Here is a 16,817-nt window from a genome sequence, read left to right as displayed (position 1 = left end):
TCCCGGATGATAGATTCGGAATATGAGGACGAAAGTTGTTATCGATCCAGATACCTTTCATCGTGATATGTGCCCTTTCCGTTTCGGTTCGGAGAAACTCCAGGGCGGTCAGACCACTTGTTTCATCTACGTATGACTTCTTATAAGCGACAACCTAACAGAAAGACGCTCATGGTGGAACCACCAATGTTATTCGCAAGGTACTTCTAATTCACCAACGATTATTACAGGGAGACTTGGATATACAGGTATCAAGCAGATGGTACATATATGCATTGCAAGAATACCACTCGATCTACTGAGGGTATACTCTATGAGACGCAAAGGCACCTATTCAAAGAGACAAAAGGAGAAGGGAGTCAAATCCACAAGAAGTCGCCGGGAAATGAGAAGCATAGTACGCAATGGCAAACGAAAACGCAGAATGAATGCGTATCTTCATAACGCCTTGCCTCCGCCTAATGGCCGAGCCGGGGAGTGCCGAGGGCTCAGAGACTGTTCCTGGTCTTTAAATCAGGTTTATTGAAGTGTAAAGCTGGCTCATGGACTGATCTTGGACTGCTGGAGCAAGGATATCCATTCCCAAAGCAGGTGGGCCGGTAGAAGGGGGATGCTCCCGAACAGTCCAAGGGCATGCCTCGCTGCAATTGTCGACTTCAACCGAATTCTCAGCGGGATGTATACGTTGAGAAGCCCACATCTGATCTGGCGTCGATGTCGTCCCACCAAGGCATCTTTCCGTCCAGAAGTGGTAAGTTGCCTTGCCTGAGTCCTGGTCAACACGGGAAGGTTGCCTTCGAGGACACTTGAGCACTGATTTGCAAGAATTGCAAATTGATATCCGCTTGCATGACGCGCAGATGCTATCGAGGCTTTGGCAAACGGTCGTCTGGCATACACTGGAGAGCCACAGGTCGACTGATCGATGAGCACATCCGAACCGGGGCGTTATGTATTCTTCCTTTCCTAGCTTCCCGGATTCCGTTGTCAATCGGTATTCGGTCTTGATCCTCAACTGATCTTGGTCATCCAGCTCCGGATAGATCTCAATCTGTAGTTGCGTAGGGCCATAGTCCTTAGTGCAGGAATGCCAGCAGAACCGCTGTTGAATGCTGGCTCCGAATTGAGACTGTAAGTCGGCAACCGACCGCTGTCGCACTTTCAATAGTTCAACAAGATCCATCTTATCCCGAAACGTCAGTTTCTTGCAGGGACACAGGTCAACTATGCCCGCAAAGTTACCCAACAGACATGCTCGGTCCTCCGGTTTGCGCTTGAGTTCCCGAGAGGAGAAAGCATCTCGCGGATGGAGCTTCAAGCACTTCGAGCAGGCCCACCACCTGCTGTTCTCTAGGATGCTGATGAGTTGCCATCGTGTGGTGACGAAGTTGTGTCCGTTTCGGTAATGGTGGAATAGAGGTGCAAAATCCTGACTGAATCTGGAGGGCCAGATTAGCGAGGTGGACTTCAATCCATGGGCAAAGCTGATGAGGCAATTTCTGTACCTTACAGATGTGAAAATGGCTCCGGATATCGCAAACAATCGTTTACAGGTCAGAGCCAGGCATGTTTCAGGTATTACAGATAGATGCGAGATGATCTCTAGCAGCAGCTCTGTTGGCAATTCAAGGAGATAGCACCGGGTCGGAGGTTTTGTCGTTGTGCTCTGCTCTCTGGATTGATCTCGCACCCACGTATCCATCTTCGCGACAGTCTTCAGCTTTTCTCCAGCCCGGCGAAAAGGATACGCCATGTTGACTGAACGCTGCTTGCTTTCGATACAGGCTAGACTAGAAACCAGCAACTTGGCGCTATGTCTCCAGCGTTTCTCGCCCTTTGCTCCGAAAACCTTCGCTGAAGATTGACAGTAATGCATGGATATGGTAAGGACCAGCTAGTTGGCTGCTGGCTCTCTGGTATCATAGTGAGTAGTTATATGAAAGGCACAAAAAGCGCATCGTGTGACAAAGAGCCATTTAACAGGAAAGGCTAGGATACGGAGGATCTGTTGACCTTGAAGTAGTTCCCCCACGATGGCTCTAAGTTGCACGCAAACGGAGCACGCGCTATGATCACAGTGTAGCAGATGCTATTAGCATTACATACAAGGCTAAGTCTCCCGATGCAGGGTCACTGTCCGACCACCCCAAAGGATGGCTGCTTCAACTTGTCAATACAAAAAAATGCTGCAAGCATACCTAAGTTCCAATAATTTGTAAAGTAAATTTAGAAACCAGGTTTCCATCCTGAAAGGGATTTGCAGGATGATTTCTCGCCGAATTTAGCTGGCTTTCCGCTTTCGGATTCCCAGCAGCCGCATTGAGCACTCTTAAACTCGTAGATGTCTGCATCGTTCCTCTAAAAATATGCTCATCTCCAACGTGTGCCACTTGGCTTAGAAGAAGTCTACCCTGATGAAAAGAGGAGGGAAAGAGTTCGATGTAACTGGCTTCATTGTGTTATCAACTGACTAGTAACTTCATGATCATAGGGTTTCTCTGTGTCTCATGATACAAGAGAAAACAAACAGAACAAACAATGGAAGCAAGCATGTAATTGCTGAGTCATTAATCAGATAAACGGCGCTTATATCATGGCTTCCCGATAAGGTAGTGATGCCGAGGCACAAGGAAAGGAAAAATCCTATACATGCAGAAGGCGTGGTGCAGAGTGGTAATGTAGGTTTGTTCCTGTCTCTTGATTCTGTATTTTAATTCTTTCATTTTCTGGTTACTGTTGTCATAGCAAAACTCTGCTTATAAATCAGATTGTTGATGTATTCAGACGGGTCAGTCAATTATTGATCCCTTTCAGCTCCCTAGACTGCCGCTGTGACCATGACTGACTTGCCAATCAAAGTATCCTAAACGCCTATTTACTTCTTTGGATTATCTCTGGGCTGCTGCTCGTAACAAGCATGTTGTCCTGGATTCGACCAAGTGCACGGCTTTCTTTTTTCCATTCCAAGGATAACAAACTCCTGTTGACCAAGAAGCCCGGCGAATCCGGTGTTAAGCAGCAGGTTGCGTTGGCGGATGTCTGTCGCTCTGCGACGCCGACGAAATGCCATCTGAATCCGTTCCTTTTCAATGGACATTTGCAGACTGCCTGGACCGCCGTTAAATTCGATGATGTTCCTGTGTATTATAAGCGTAGGATGTTTGAGGCCGACAATTCGATGTATAAAGGGCACTTTGCAGTGGATTTTGTCGTCGAGCCGTACGAAACGCCCAGGGACAACGCCGAAGCTACTGATGAAGCGAGGAGATACACTTTGCCTTCAGGTCTTCCGGAACGAACGTCTTTCTTCTCGGAAGAGGAGTTCCAAGCTTTGCCTTCGGACGACACCAAGCCCATGCTTGTGCTTCTTCATGGTTTAAGCGGTGGCTCACACGAGATCTATCTGCGTCATGTACTCGCTCCACTCATTGCAGACGGGAATTGGGAAGCATGTGTGGTCAATTCCAGAGGCTGTTCTCAAACCAAAATTACTACTGGTGTGCTCTACAATGCCCGGGCCACGTGGGATGTTCGTCAAACTGTAAAATGGCTCCGCAAAGCGTTTCCAAATCGACCCTTGTTCGGAATTGGGTTCTCTCTTGGCGCAAATATTCTTGCCAATGTAGGTTGCTCTTCCTTGGGGATCTGAGAGTTATTTAACACTTTCGTGCACAGTACCTCGGTGAAGAGGGTGATGCATGTCAGCTGAAAGCGGCAGTGCTCTGTGCAAGCCCCTGGAATTTAGATATCAGCTCGGCAAACCTTCAAAAGACGTGGCTCGGACTTGAGGTGTACAGTAAGACGATGGGGTCAAGCATGAAGCGACTCTTTGAACAGTGAGTTCAGCACGGTCAATAGCAATTTTGTTATCCAGGCTGACTGGTCTATATCGCAGGCATGTTGAAGAAGTCTCAAGGAATCCGCGAGTGGATGTAGAGGCAGTCAGAAACTCTACATACCTGCATGAATTTGATCGGTAAGACCTCGTACATTCTCTCAGAACAACTTTTATATCATTCTGTTATTGATCATTCCGTCAGGGCACTGCAATGTCCAACCTGGGGATACCCTACGGAAGGGGCATACTATCGAGACGCAGCATCGATCGATTCCATGCTTGCCATTCGAATCCCATTCTTCACGGTGCAGGCTGAAGATGATCCGGTTGGTCCTGCAATTAACTCTAAGGTTTAATGTCGAACTAATCGCTTTGCAGATCGCTTCGGTCGATGCGCTTCCTTTCCAAGAAATGACGCAGACACCTTATGGTGTCATGTTAACTACGTCCTGGGGCGGTCACCTCGGTTGGTTTGAACTTGGTGGAGACAGGTGGTTTGTGAAGCCGGTGTGTATCTTCCTATAGACATCATGACGCTACTACTGACCTTTGAGACAGGTGACAAACTTTCTGAACGCGATGGCCAAGGAGATAGACCTCGAAACCCCATTCATAGTTGAGCATCCTGAGAAGCTTCCTGGTCATCTTGCGAACCACTTTGATCTGAACAAAGATGCAGACACGGCGCCTAAACCGGACTTTGATCCCATGCGGCGCAAGTTGGCTACAAAGATGGTTCAATAAAGGAACATAATTTACACACTTCTGACCTGCTTGGGAAGGCTGGTATATAGTGTCCATTCATGTCACGTTTGGGTAATACATAGACCTGTGAAAACGCCAAATAACCCCATCTAGATACATAAATTTGGTATAGATAGAATAAACTTTTACCTAGAACGCTCAAGCAAAAGAAACACTCTTTCTCTTTTCTTTTGACTTTGAACTTGATTTGGAAGTTGAAGCATCAGATTTGGAGTCTTCATTGCCACTGCTCTTCCGCTTGCGCTTCTGGCGAATTGATTGTTTAGCTTCTTCCTATATCCAGAGGTTCTCGTTAGCCAATGCATCCAAGCAGTGCAAGTACAGTGATGCATATAATATTGACACATACCAACTTGTTCTTCTTTTCCGCGTGTCTCGCTTCTGCTTCCTTTCTCTTGGCTTCACGAATCTCCTCTAATTGGCGCGCCTTCTGCAGCTTAGACTCAATGTGGCCCTCTTGTTCGGCATTGACCATAGCAAGAATGGTCATCATTCCCTCCTATACATGGAGCCAGGTGTCAGAGATCTTCAGCCAAAGCGAGAGACAAGGATTGGAGAATGGGCACACGCACCTGATCATCAACAAAAACCTTTCCCTTCTTTTTGCCCTTCGGCTTCACTACTCCAACAGGTGTGATCATGTTCAGCTTCGGGAGGCCAAGTTCTTCTTCTGTATATTCCCTCTTCTTTGTCTTCTTCAATAGTGATGACTCCGTGCGTGCCTTTGACTTCACTTCCTTGGGTGGCGGGCGCTTTGCATGTTTCTTGCTCACTTTCGAAGCGGATGAGAGAGGCTTGCTCTTCCCTGAGTCACCCTTGGAGGATGACTTGCCTTTGACTGAAGGCTTATTCGGCGCCATATCTGTTATCTATCAAGATCGTGCCTCGCAGGTGGGTATCGTGCAAAGGAAATCGAATTTGCGGATGTCTTTTTGCTTAAGGTAGGACAATGGCGGGGAAAAGACAAGTAGACCAGAATTGTATTAGATAGTCTTCACTGTTACCCGCACCAAAATAGAATGAGCAACAATGTGTATGTGCAGATTGATTACTGGAGTCGACCATAGCAAATCTCGCTCTCCAAATAAATGCGGACGAAATTTTTCGCAAAAGGAAGGCGGTAGGACCATCCGGCGAAGATCCCAAACCTCCACTTCCAACCCATCCATCGTCACGCTAACTTGAGCCCGGAAAGAAACATCGACTTTCAGCGGACCTGTCCCTCCCCCAGATTACTCTGTCTAGGCTCGGATCACCGACAACTTCCAAGATGACCATCAATCCCACTTACCTCGCGCAGCGCACACGCTCCTGTACGTTCAGTCCTTTCCACCCCGACACCGTTCCGCGATGACCTTACAAATTGCCGCGATGTCAGTGGTCGAACTGGTCAATGCTAACGTACATGTTCATGACAGCCGTCAATTGGGCCGATGCAAAGTCTCGCGTCATTCGGTCCTACAGAGCATGGCTCAGAGCGGTCAGTTCGCCCATCCTGCTGCTTTTCATCCTCTGATTTGGCCGTTGGATTTTCGTCCATTGAGCTGCTGAAAGCTCTGAGTGTCGGCGAATGTGTTCTACATATAAGAAAGGACTGACGTAGAACCACGTTGAGGAGAATAGTCCCCCGAGATTCAGACCATGTACTCCTTGAACCTCCCTGTATCCGCAATCCGGACGAAGATTCGCCAAGAGTTTGAGAAACACCGCTATGTCCAGCAGCTGGGTGTTGTTGACGTTTTGTTGTTCCAGAGCCATGCAGAGTACCAGGTCAGTCCAGACCAATGATATATTCTCCGTGGCTTGATTCTCTGTCTCGGCATGGCCTTCTTCGGACTTCACTGATGGTATTTCTCTAGGAAACGCTCAACTACTGGAAGCAGCTTTCGCATGTGATGAAATACTTCCGGCCGGAGGAGGATCCCGGTGCTAGATTACCCCCTAACTTCATCTCCGGCTTCTTGGAAGGCCGCAATTGAATTTCCTGTTCGAGTTTCTTCACTTACCATGAGTTTCTTCCGTCTTCGGGGATTGGGACACTGGGTCGCGTCCCAGATAGAAAGCGGTCATGTAAATATTGTCAGACTAGCAAATTGCAGCTTTTGTTCCTTGCATGTTACATTGCATTCTGCCTTTCCAGTACTTGTACAAATCGTAGAAGGCAACGAATATCTCAAGAACAGACATTATCATTTTCAGGTCTGCTGCACATCATACACTGTAGAGGGATATCTAATAATTCTATTCAAGACCTGGTTTGCTCCGGTACAATGCCATAGACAACAAAATCGTCCCAATAAAGAAGACCAATCAAACTTTTTGCATCAATATACAACGCCATAGATGTCGAATCCCACCTAGAAAGAACCATGCATCACGAGGTCATCTTATCAGCCTGGGCGGCATTGAACGCATCCCGCGCCGATGTGAATTTGTCTGTGACGACATCACAGAGGTCCATCAAAGCCTCCAAGCCCTTCTCCAGGGCTTCAACTGCAGTTGTGGAATCTGCGATATTCCTGTCAGCTCCATCAAACCGTGCCAATGTGTGGCAGAAATACATACCGTAGGTCTGGATACGCAAGTTCATCTTAGCTTCCGAGGGATGCGGAATCGTGTATCCGCAAAATTCAACTTCGGGGCTGAAAAGGGTAGGGGTCAGCAGTTGCAATATCTCCGAGAACCAAGATAAGTTCGACTCACTTCTTCATGATGGCATAACGTAACGCATTTCCCAGGGTATGGCCCTCGCCTTCGAACTGGAACGAAGCTGCAGTCTCGGTGGCACCCGGTAGCTGAAGAAGATTCAGTGAGCGATCAGTCGGCGAAAGTTCGTGCTGCGTATTTGACAGGAGCAAAACCGCAGACGACGCAGGGACGTATAACGCACCACGACAATACGCTTTTCCTCAAGCTCAAATTCCTCCTGTTCATAGTCCTGTTGCTGTTCTAGCTCCTGAGGAGCAGTGTCCATCATGGACTGGTCTTGGTCTTGAGAGTGTACAGAGGCTGGCATGGTAGATATTTGAAGAAAGGGTATGTAGCACAGTTTAGTCGTACAGAAATTGATAGTTAGATGCGGGCTTCGTCAGCCTGGCCCGGGTGCGGAAGAGTGCGTAGAATGCGCCTTGTCAAAAATTTAGAGCTCAGGCCTGTTTGCTTTTGATCAATAAGTCTGCTTCTTCCCGTCGTAAACCTTCTTATCCAGTTCTTCTTGTTCCAAAATCAGTGGTTTGTAAGCGGCGGAGCTCGTTCGGGAGTTGCGTCCTAGGTGTTCTTCCACAGAGCAGATCTAATCGACAGAGCGAGTGCAAATGACTTCAATTGAAATATAGTCCCTGAATGCAACTGAGTAGTGCCGCTGAGGAAATCCGTGGCGCAGTTCGTCAGGTCCTCAAAGGAAGAAAAAGAAGTAAAAATGGTTATCGATAGCATGCTGACCGCCTTCAGTATTCGGCGAGTCTTGGCGGATCGTCAGACCTAGAGTACAGAGTACCTCGAGATAAGGTACATTTTTAGAGCTCGTAGAGTTACTGTATCTGTTACAATGACTGGGTATTGATCATCCAAATATTTACAGTTGCAGCGGACGGGTTGGGAGATGAGGAGCCGCTGTTCGGCCAAACGAATTGTGCCTTAGAAACCTTAGAAAGATATGGAGTTTCGATACCGAATCCCATGCTTTACTGAATTGATCACTTGGTTATGTCAGCGTGGAGGGATGGCTAATTTGGGTTCTGAAGATTCAGGACGTGCCGTCTACACTTAATACAGGATACACAGCATACTACTATACAGGGTACCGAGTACTAAATATCCATGTGATGATGTGACTGAGACAATTTCTCCTGCTCATGTTGCAAGAAGCCCTCGGGGAATCTATGTAGGTTACCTATTGGCCGTCCTATTTCCCACAGTCCAGCTTTTGGTTGTCAACCACCTCATGATCGACCACTACCCCGATTTTGTGGATGTTGTGCAACCGTGGCTTGTCGAGCACGAGCTCTCAATATCTTCAGCGATCGCAGTGCAGATGCAGGATTCCATTGGATCTTCTCTGTCGGTCAATATTTCAGCTAAACTGGCAAGACTGATGTAGCAGCATAAGCGGTCATATTCAAGGGATATGATATCAGGCCTTTGGGCTCTCAAACAGCTGCGACCTACTAGGACACATATTCCTGTACATTGTCACTATATTGTTGTCATTCATCAAAGGCAAGAAATGCTCCGAAGTGTGAGGATTACGGAGTCCTGACAAGTTGACAGCTGACAATTTGCAGAAACTAAAAGTAACTATTGTATTGAAGTGGAACAATGGACTTTAGTGGTGACCCAGTTGAGCCTGAGCGGCTGAAATCTGAATATGGTAATACCTAGACTCGTAAACTTTCTGGTATTTGGAGTAGATCTCAGATGAAGATCGGCCAAAGAATGGATGCAAAGACCACTGGCCAACTGCTGTGAGCCTGTGATATGTCCGCGGGCCATAACGCTACTTCTCTCTGAGGAATGTTCCCACTACTGAATAGTACATATGAAAAACCAGAGAATTGAATTGTGATTCAATCATCACCCTTGGATTTGAAGTATTAGTTTCCACTACGATCAATGGTGTCATCTACCATGACCCAGATTCGTAGGCAGTGTTCCGAACTTCATACTTCCTGGGGACCGTGATATAATTTCGCTAGAAACACTCGTGGGGCCAAAAGATCACTAGTGCATCCGTCTAGCACGTAGTGCGACTGTGCTAACTTGCTAAGATTGGCCTAGAATAATTTCCCGGTGGTTTGGATCATGAACTGTTTTTCGACCTGTCACAATCCCGAAGAATTTACGAGCCAACTCAAGGCTTGCGCCACTTCCCTTTGAGAGAATTCAAAGAAAATTGTAGGACCAATGTTCAGAACAGGATTGGACATTATGTGACTCAATAAGAGGACTGGCCACTTTTGAGCAAAAAGTCTTGACGGATAGAATACTGTCCATTCTCTGTGCGTTGATCTCTACAGAGAGATATCACATGATAGTTGCTCCATAGCAAGGATAAAAGCTAGAATAACTTATGCAATGACAGGGTTTGCAAGTTTGCTTATATTTATTGCATAGTAGCCATGAACCACTTTACCACTATGGTTAGAATACTTTCGGAGACCCAGCTCGATAATCAATATAACCGCTGCAATGAGAACAGGGATTGGCTCTCTTCTGCATTGACTAGATCGATCCGTGCGCCGATATCTCATCTCAGCAATAATGGCAGGTCGCGCGGGTCAAAAGTACTCGTCAGAAGGAAACATTTCCCCGTAAGGTAGATCTGATTTCCTATCAATACCAATGCTCCGAGTCCATAATTCGAATGTTGCACTCGCACTGATTACTGTAATCGACTGGCATACCTGAAGGAAAGGTGATGGACCGTACGAGGCATGGGTCTGGGTACCGCCAATAGAAAAAGGGCCATATTGTCGGGCAAAAAGCGGACATCCAAGTGACTCAAAAGCCCTGGCGAGGCTCGATCCATGGAGGTTATTCATATATGACCAACCGGGGATCACCAGGAGAGAACCAGGCAAGATAGCAGCAGCAGCAGCTGGATCTCGATGGAACTAGGGATCTCTGGTACCCGGGGTTTGGTTAGGGACGAGCAACCTATTGAGCATGAGTGGTTAAATATTGAAGCTCATGCTACATGAAGTAGACACGCGGATACTATATCTAGGTAGAGAGGAAGAAAGATGATTGTGCTGATTCAGATTGACGTTCTGGTGGTGATCAAAAAGAGCATATATATGCATGAATTAGTCCCTCGTGGGCATGGTCCTTGACTGACTACCTGGTTTATTGGAGCAATTTCTTCTGTGCCACAGTCACCTCAGTATCTACTCTACTCCGTAAAGTCAGGGATTCAGCCATAAAAATCTGACGATATCGATTTCTCTTCCAAAAAGAAACCTCAAAATGACCAAGCAAGAGCCTATGACGCTAGAAAACTAAACAACAGATGTCATGGTTCGGGATTTGATTGGAGGACTTGAAGGATCGTGGTGAGGGACACTGGTGTCGCAGGTTTGGTCGCCCTGGCTCGGCACAGGGGAAAGAGGGGCAGTATCTGTGTGTGCTGTGCTCCGTAACTGATTTAGATTGGACTGGAAAAGTATATCCGCGTTTGAGAAATGTTTGCTACTATGGATACTTTGTGGATTATTAACTCTTGCTCCCCCTGGCTTTTGAAGGAAAGCTCGCGTAATTATTTGTTGTAATCCTGTTGAATCAATATGAGGACCTATATCCACTGATTCATAGCTCGGAAGTCGACTCTGTAGAACCTTGGCCATGTGTCGTTTGTGATCTTGACGAAAGGCCTCGAGAGCTAAATCCGTTGAGGGGGTATTTCCTACCTTGGTTACTTGATACCAAGCTGTCGAATGTCAACGCTGGGTCGACGCTAGATCCCCAATTAATGCCATACCTAAGCGGGAAGGGAAGCCAGAATCGGGTCAGACTGTCAGACCTTATGGTGTTCCAGATTTCAATCGTTGTAAATAATACCAAATTATCTGTCCCTACCTGTGTATTGTTGTTCAGGTTGCAACCCGAACTGTAATTCTGTAAGCACGCCATTTACTCGGCTTTGACTTGAGGCTGAGGCATACTTAGTTCTGGTTTCTTAACACCTCGATTATGTTGCATATATGTGGTAAGATCACCCGCGACTGAGATACGATTCGCATCTGAGCATGCATTGGAAAGTTGGCTGTCTTAAGTTGTCACATCAGTGACGGACAAGCCCTGGGCAGAAACAAACCATGTCTCAGAATGCTCCAATCGAGTCTCATCCCAACTCCTCATTGTCTCCACTCACTCTTTGCCCTGACAATCAGGAGGAAATAATAGTAACACTTAAAATGGAGATTAACACATGTATCTCTCGATCTCAGCTTTGGTATGTTCGACTCGAAGTATCATAGAATATCAAAAGATGCCATTATCATATTCAGTACAAGGACAGGAGTACAAAATACCTTATGGGGTATGTGAGGGCTCTATGAGTAGTCTGGCGACATGAATAGGGATCCCCAATAATCCAGGAATTTCATCCATTTAATCCCTTACGGGGCACTTGAGTCTCTCATGTTTTAAAACTGTCCTACAGAATCCAGTGGTCACAGCTTGTCTGGTTTCATCCCCACATGCTCCTCTCTCCCCTTCTCCATAGTTGTTAGTTAGTTCCATACTCCCATAACCTCACGTTGTAAAATTGTGTCCATTAAGGCTGCTCCATATCCCGATATCCTCCTGTCAGCCTCTTTGAGTGTCGCCCAGCCCCTCTTTAATTAATATTCTTTTCGTTAGGAGCTGAGCACAGTCTCTGATTCCGAGTCCTAACCTTTACTTTTCCATCCATACCCCAAGTGGTCAGACACTGCTATAAAAGTTTCAACACCAACGGTGTCCATGATTGATCCACTCTTGTATGATAGTCTGTTCCATTTTGTTTCTTCTAATTTCTCGTCTTGATTTTCATCATTATCATTATCGTTTGTTATTATTTTATTGCTTCCTCTCAATTCGTCGTCTTATATCTGTCCTCCAGTCATACTTGTCTTCGACCTGACTTCTCTCTTTCCTCTCCTCTTCCCCCTTTGACCTTTTCCTGGATCACCTGTCAATTTATCTCTTCTTTTCAACCTTTCCCTTTCTCGCGTGTTTTAGCCTTGTCTTTGTTCTTTTTCTCCTCTTTAGGCAACTTGCCTGTTTGGCTGCAAACTAGTTGGCCAGACCTATCGAGATCCCTGTCCACTTTCTCTCGTTTGTTGCTCTGGATCGATCTCCGGCCTGACCGACCCTGTCGGCACCGTCACACTACCGCCAGCCAGCTTTTACTTAACCGCCGTCCCCGAAAGTGTCTGACCACATTCGTGTCACACCTCCAACAGTTTTTTCTCTTTCGATTCATTCTCCCTTCTTGGGCGTGGGTCATATCTCTCAGTACCGTGACTCTTCGCTCGTCTTCTTGACTGTCCCTTGACTTGGAAGTGGCGGTGCTCTGCTTGTCGCTGTTTGTGTTTCGAGTTGCTTTTTCTGGATATCTGTTGGCTAGGCAGCTTTCACTTGGAAAGAGGAAAAAGCCCAGCATAGCCGCTAACCACCGCCGCGCTCGCCCTTCCGCGCGCGATTCCACTTTACGCCAACCAAGTTACCAACAGCCAGAGTCGATTCCCTAACAGAAGACTGCTCGATTTTCGGGACCTTTTGATACCACCTCTCCTCAACCATCAAATCAACATCATCATACATACGAGGCCTATATACACACTGCGTGCGGCACAGACCTGTACCTACTCTAGATTCTCCGAGCTTCAGCCAGCGATATATACGGAGTACTCTTGATTGTTTCCCACTGTCTGGCTTTCCGCGGCCCTGTGCGACTTGCCGAGAACAGCAACTTCAGTCAACCTAGTTCGCTGTCGTTTCCATACCATTGCATATAAACGTCTAGTCTTCCGGTTTATTATTCAATCTACTTTACACTATCATGTCTACGGCGGTTGCTCCCGCTACAGCCGCTCCATTGCCGTCGCCGCATATGAATCGCGACCCAAGTCCAAAAAATTGCCCGACCCTGGCACCGACGACGACAAATTCCAACTCCAGTTTGACACCTCCACGAGCATCTGGCGTCTCACAGGATGGATCTGCAGTGACGAAAGGTTCACCACGGGGCCGAAAGCACTCATCGCCGTCGTAAGTGCCTCGACTTGTAATACTATGCAAAAGGCATGATCTGGCGTCTGCTAACACTTTAACTTTCTGCGCTGTCTAGATCACAAAATGGAAGCATCCCTCCCAAGGTGATAGTGAAAAAGGAACCTCCATCCTCACCTGCTATGCAAACTCAGACCCACACTCGGCCCCGACCCCGAAAGCTGGACCTCTCCACGAGCCTCCCGACTGCGGGAGGTCTTTCAGCTCGTGCCGCCGGCGGTCCCCTGACGGCCCGTGACGGAGTTACCATGCATGACGTTGGGATCGCATGCCTGTCACCGGGGTTTCAGACTCATGACCCAGTAATGAGGGAGCAGCTTCAAAGGAGTCTTTCCGTACGAGACCAGCAGAGGTCCATCATAGAATCTCGGTTACACAAGTCGGCCAAAGATGACGGTCCGGATGGTGTTAAACCATCGGAGTCAAACTCACTCGGTGCCCCCAAAACGGGCGCCTCCAAGCGTAGACCTCCGCCTGGTCTGTCAATCGTACCTCCGTCTGCTGCCCAATTTGCCAACGAGCGTGTCATTCAATCGGCACCGCTGAATCAATCCTTTACCGGTCGATACCAAGCGCAGCCATTGACTCGGCACGTTGTGAACCAAAGCCCTACCCTCGGGTCAACTTCTCACATTCACCATGTACCTGCTACTCAAACAAATAATCGCCTTCCCCCGTTATCCGACGTCTTTGGCTCCGATGCTCTAGGCTCCCGTGACCGGGACCCTAATCGGGGCACATACTATCAGGCTGTTTCAGGCGCAAATCCGTCACAGTCCAATAACCTTCCGCCGTTACCATCCCCAAGGATGCCGGGATCTGCTGTGCAAGCGCAAGCTCGACCTCGGGAGTACCGATCCGCAGAGGAGGCTGTCCATGAATTAGCTGGTGGCCGAGAGGAGCTTCTACCACGCATTGTTCACTATGGCGGCCACCAACCTCCAACTCCACCGTCTCCTCATGTAAACAATGGACAAGCCAAGTCGCGCACTAGTACCGACGCTGCACCCTCAGCAGCCAATCAGCCTCTCCATCCTGTATTACAGTCAACCGAGGGAAATGCTCGCCGGCGCCCGAGAAGTGAATATGAACGGGATAACGGAAGTCCTCCCTTGGGCCATGGCCCCGAACCGCACTATAGACCCAATCCAGCTCTAGCTTCTACCGCAAACACCACTTACGGGCCTTTTGGAGCAGGCAGAGACTCTCCTGAGACACAACGGAGAAAGAAGGAAGAGTTCCTCAGCCTGTGTGCCAGGGCTTGGGATCTTTTTCACTCATGAACCAGGCTCTGTTGTATCTTTTCATTCTGTCCAATGTTATTCGCTTGTTTCAGCTTTGGGAGTAGTTCTACAAGTCAGACCCTGCAGGGCTCAGATTCTCTGCGTCTCACACAAGAACTCAACGAGTCCAAATCAGGACTAGTCTTGGTGTACTGGGATACGGAGCACCTGAGAATCGGACAGCCACGAATCTTTTTGACTGAATGAGATTAGTCAGTTGAGATTGATGATTGCGCGACTTACGACTTATCCTTACGAACTTTTTCGAACCTCCCTGACCCCAGAGCAGGGGCCGTTATCATTTCTGACCTACTCCTTGGGTCTCTTCTTTCCGCTTTCTTGGGGGCTGCTGTTCACTGGCGTTGTATTTTTTTTTTTTTTTTTTTTTGGATCGGGTGCTGGACCACGCCAACTTTGCACAATCCTATGTCCATATCTCTTCTACCATTCTGCCGATACCACTGCCGGCATTTGTAGCCGCTGATCTGGGTTATCTTATTCCGATACCATTGTTCTCGTCCCCATTTTCCTTTTCTTCAAATTCGACACGGGAGTTCCGTCAGACAAAGCTCATATTCCTTTTTCCTGAAAACTTTCTTTTTTTCGTGGCTTGGACCTTACAGTAATGCCCGGCGCAGATCAATCCTCTCAAATCAGGACGGATGATAGTTTGAGAGAGATGTCATTTTGCTTTTTTTTAATAGCACAATTAGTGTAGGCTGGTAGACCCAGTCAAATTTCAATAGTGTGTTCTCATGATCATTCCCGTGATCTGCACGGAGTCCAGTCGCAAGCCATTCATAAAGAAATAATGTAGAAGGAAACAAACGGTTTCGCCATTAAAGCATTGATGGAATGAAGATTATGGGCACACTGCCTCTACGCAAGGCGCCTGCGTTTACCACCCCCACCATCATTGTAAGGTGTGGGATCATTTCCAAGTCCGCGTCGCTCCATAGGCATTTCCTTCCTCTCCTTAGCAGTCAACTTCTTCTGCCTTCTTTCTAGCGCCTTCACACGCTGTCTAGAGCCCATGCTCTCATACTTCTTAAGCAACGCCTGCTTCTTGAGTTCCGACTTCTTGAGGAAGTAGGGAGTACTCTTCTTTCCTTCGCGGATGAGCTCCTTCTCTCGTTTCTTGTGCTCCGCTAACACCTCCTTCTCCCGTCTTCTGTTTTCAATTGTGCGCAGACGGTCCGTAGCCGATCGGATATCACGCTTCAGTGCTTCCTTTTGTCGTGGATCCTTGGTCTTTGCGAGCTTCTCCTTCATTTCCTTGAGCTCCGCAGCGCGGTAATCGTCCAAAAAGGCGTAGGCGCTTTGGGAAGCTTCACTACGCCCGCTTTGGCTGCGTACCGCGGGATCGAATCGCGGGTCTCGCGATTTGAGGGCCGCCGGCGGCTCGATGATTGTGCGCTTGCGGGTAACGGGGTGTTTGGATGACTGCACCATCGGTGCGTGTTTGGAGGAGCGAGAAAACTTCTCCAAGTCTTTCGACTTTGAGGATCCCTCTCGTTTTTGTTCTCGGGCTTCGCGGATGCGTGCGCGAATGTCGTCTAATGGAGAGGCAGCTGGGGTTTCTCCATCATCTGTTTTTGATTGGGTGGCTTTGGATTTGCGCTTGGCTGTGGGGCCCAAGGAGGCTTGCGCTTTGGCGAGGGCACCAAAAGAGATGTTGCTTAATGACGCTTGTACGTCGTCTTGGCCGTCGTCGCTGTTTTCGTCGTCTTCGTCATCTTCCTCCTCGTTTTCATGGCTCATGGCATCTGACTCGTCTTGGGACTGATGATGGCTTTAGAATGTGTGGAACTTAGAGTAAGATTTTGGAAGGCTTACATCAGAGCTGTAGTCCCCTTCTGAACTGTCATCGCTAATGTCCGATCCTGATCCCTCAACCTCTTCATCATTACTCTCCAGCTCGGATACAGATGCTTCCGAGTAAAGCTCTTCGTCCTCGTCTGGTAGAGCTCGTACTCGCCGGTTGAGAAGATCAGAGACTGCCATCCTCTTCAGTAACTTTGGCTCGATGCGTGTAACAGCGAATGGACTCGAGCAAAGTATAAGAGCGCAGTCGCCAGCTGTGCGTCAGATACCCTGCGGCGGTGAAGACAAGCACAGAAAAAAGTTGATTATACTGCCGCTGGATAAGGCGGTGAGCT

General features: G+C 47.9%; 7 protein-coding genes across 7 annotated transcripts; 3 read left to right on the top strand and 4 right to left on the bottom strand.

Annotated features, from left to right (window-relative positions):
• Window positions 1-158: 158 nt before the first annotated feature.
• On the bottom strand, window positions 159-2,488 carry AFUA_6G04645 (uncharacterized protein). Its single transcript, XM_077804978.1, has 2 exons — window positions 1,506-2,488; window positions 159-1,439 (listed from the first exon to the last, which is right to left on the bottom strand). The coding sequence occupies exons 1-2, from the start codon at window positions 1,874-1,876 to the stop codon at window positions 509-511; spliced, it is 1,302 nt and encodes a 433-aa protein (XP_077661112.1). The 5' UTR covers window positions 1,877-2,488; the 3' UTR covers window positions 159-508.
• A 129-nt stretch (window positions 2,489-2,617) lies between these two features.
• AFUA_6G04640 (putative hydrolase, alpha/beta fold family) lies at window positions 2,618-4,582 on the top strand (the record flags this gene model as incomplete). Its single annotated transcript, XM_742521.2, has 7 exons — window positions 2,618-2,788; window positions 2,860-3,622; window positions 3,676-3,836; window positions 3,896-3,976; window positions 4,041-4,164; window positions 4,217-4,345; window positions 4,397-4,582. The coding sequence occupies exons 1-7, from the start codon at window positions 2,775-2,777 to the stop codon at window positions 4,580-4,582; spliced, it is 1,458 nt and encodes a 485-aa protein (XP_747614.2). The 5' UTR covers window positions 2,618-2,774.
• Window positions 4,583-4,612: 30 nt separating this feature from the next.
• On the bottom strand, window positions 4,613-5,692 carry loc1. The gene is made up of 3 exons (XM_742522.2): window positions 5,176-5,692; window positions 4,953-5,102; window positions 4,613-4,876 (listed from the first exon to the last, which is right to left on the bottom strand). The coding sequence occupies exons 1-3, from the start codon at window positions 5,461-5,463 to the stop codon at window positions 4,742-4,744; spliced, it is 573 nt and encodes a 190-aa protein (XP_747615.1). The 5' UTR covers window positions 5,464-5,692; the 3' UTR covers window positions 4,613-4,741.
• Window positions 5,693-5,718: 26 nt separating this feature from the next.
• Window positions 5,719-6,725, top strand: AFUA_6G04620 (NADH dehydrogenase [ubiquinone] 1 alpha subcomplex subunit 6). The gene is made up of 4 exons (XM_742523.2): window positions 5,719-5,916; window positions 6,022-6,083; window positions 6,227-6,373; window positions 6,463-6,725. Exons 1-4 carry the CDS (start codon window positions 5,874-5,876, stop codon window positions 6,580-6,582), a joined length of 372 nt encoding a protein of 123 aa, XP_747616.2. The 5' UTR covers window positions 5,719-5,873; the 3' UTR covers window positions 6,583-6,725.
• A 46-nt stretch (window positions 6,726-6,771) lies between these two features.
• Window positions 6,772-8,128, bottom strand: AFUA_6G04610 (DNA-directed RNA polymerase core subunit RPC19). The gene is made up of 4 exons (XM_077804977.1): window positions 7,494-8,128; window positions 7,307-7,398; window positions 7,169-7,245; window positions 6,772-7,111 (listed from the first exon to the last, which is right to left on the bottom strand). The coding sequence occupies exons 1-4, from the start codon at window positions 7,617-7,619 to the stop codon at window positions 6,978-6,980; spliced, it is 429 nt and encodes a 142-aa protein (XP_077661111.1). The 5' UTR covers window positions 7,620-8,128; the 3' UTR covers window positions 6,772-6,977.
• A 3,436-nt stretch (window positions 8,129-11,564) lies between these two features.
• On the top strand, window positions 11,565-15,046 carry AFUA_6G04600 (uncharacterized protein). Its single transcript, XM_742525.2, has 2 exons — window positions 11,565-13,354; window positions 13,434-15,046. Exons 1-2 carry the CDS (start codon window positions 13,146-13,148, stop codon window positions 14,656-14,658), a joined length of 1,434 nt encoding a protein of 477 aa, XP_747618.1. The 5' UTR covers window positions 11,565-13,145; the 3' UTR covers window positions 14,659-15,046.
• Window positions 15,047-15,537: 491 nt separating this feature from the next.
• On the bottom strand, window positions 15,538-16,662 carry rrp36 (putative pre-rRNA processing protein; the record flags this gene model as incomplete). The annotated part of the gene is made up of 2 exons (XM_742526.1): window positions 15,538-16,440; window positions 16,495-16,662. The coding sequence occupies 2 exons, from the start codon at window positions 16,660-16,662 to the stop codon at window positions 15,538-15,540; spliced, it is 1,071 nt and encodes a 356-aa protein (XP_747619.1).
• Window positions 16,663-16,817: the final 155 nt, after the last annotated feature.

The sequence above is a fragment of the Aspergillus fumigatus genome, chromosome 6 (genome assembly GCF_000002655.1).
Source record: "Aspergillus fumigatus Af293 chromosome 6, whole genome shotgun sequence".
In the NCBI taxonomy this organism is placed as follows: Eukaryota; Fungi; Ascomycota; class Eurotiomycetes; order Eurotiales; family Aspergillaceae; genus Aspergillus; species Aspergillus fumigatus.
Note: the sequence above shows the minus strand (reverse complement) of the source record. Positions and strands in the feature narration are given on the sequence as shown.

Coding starts and splice junctions, on each gene's coding strand:
- AFUA_6G04645 (XM_077804978.1), bottom strand. CDS start 1,876: ATGCATTACTGTCAATCTTCAGCGAAGGTTTTCGGAGCAAAGGGCGAG. Junction 1,440..1,505: donor GCCATTTTCACATCTGTAAG/GTACAGAAATTG, acceptor CTGGCCCTCCAG/ATTCAGTCAGGATTTTGCAC.
- loc1 (XM_742522.2), bottom strand. CDS start 5,463: ATGGCGCCGAATAAGCCTTCAGTCAAAGGCAAGTCATCCTCCAAGGGT. Junction 5,103..5,175: donor AGGTTTTTGTTGATGATCAG/GTGCGTGTGCCC, acceptor CTCCATGTATAG/GAGGGAATGATGACCATTCT. Junction 4,877..4,952: donor CGGAAAAGAAGAACAAGTTG/GTATGTGTCAAT, acceptor CTCTGGATATAG/GAAGAAGCTAAACAATCAAT.
- AFUA_6G04600 (XM_742525.2), top strand. CDS start 13,146: ATGTCTACGGCGGTTGCTCCCGCTACAGCCGCTCCATTGCCGTCGCCG. Junction 13,355..13,433: donor CGAAAGCACTCATCGCCGTC/GTAAGTGCCTCG, acceptor TGCGCTGTCTAG/ATCACAAAATGGAAGCATCC.
- AFUA_6G04610 (XM_077804977.1), bottom strand. CDS start 7,619: ATGCCAGCCTCTGTACACTCTCAAGACCAAGACCAGTCCATGATGGAC. Junction 7,399..7,493: donor AGGAAAAGCGTATTGTCGTG/GTGCGTTATACG, acceptor AATCTTCTTCAG/CTACCGGGTGCCACCGAGAC. Junction 7,112..7,168: donor CTTGCGTATCCAGACCTACG/GTATGTATTTCT, acceptor GGAATATCGCAG/ATTCCACAACTGCAGTTGAA.
- AFUA_6G04620 (XM_742523.2), top strand. CDS start 5,874: ATGACCATCAATCCCACTTACCTCGCGCAGCGCACACGCTCCT. Junction 6,084..6,226: donor ACAGAGCATGGCTCAGAGCG/GTCAGTTCGCCC, acceptor TGAGGAGAATAG/TCCCCCGAGATTCAGACCAT. Junction 6,374..6,462: donor AGAGCCATGCAGAGTACCAG/GTCAGTCCAGAC, acceptor GTATTTCTCTAG/GAAACGCTCAACTACTGGAA.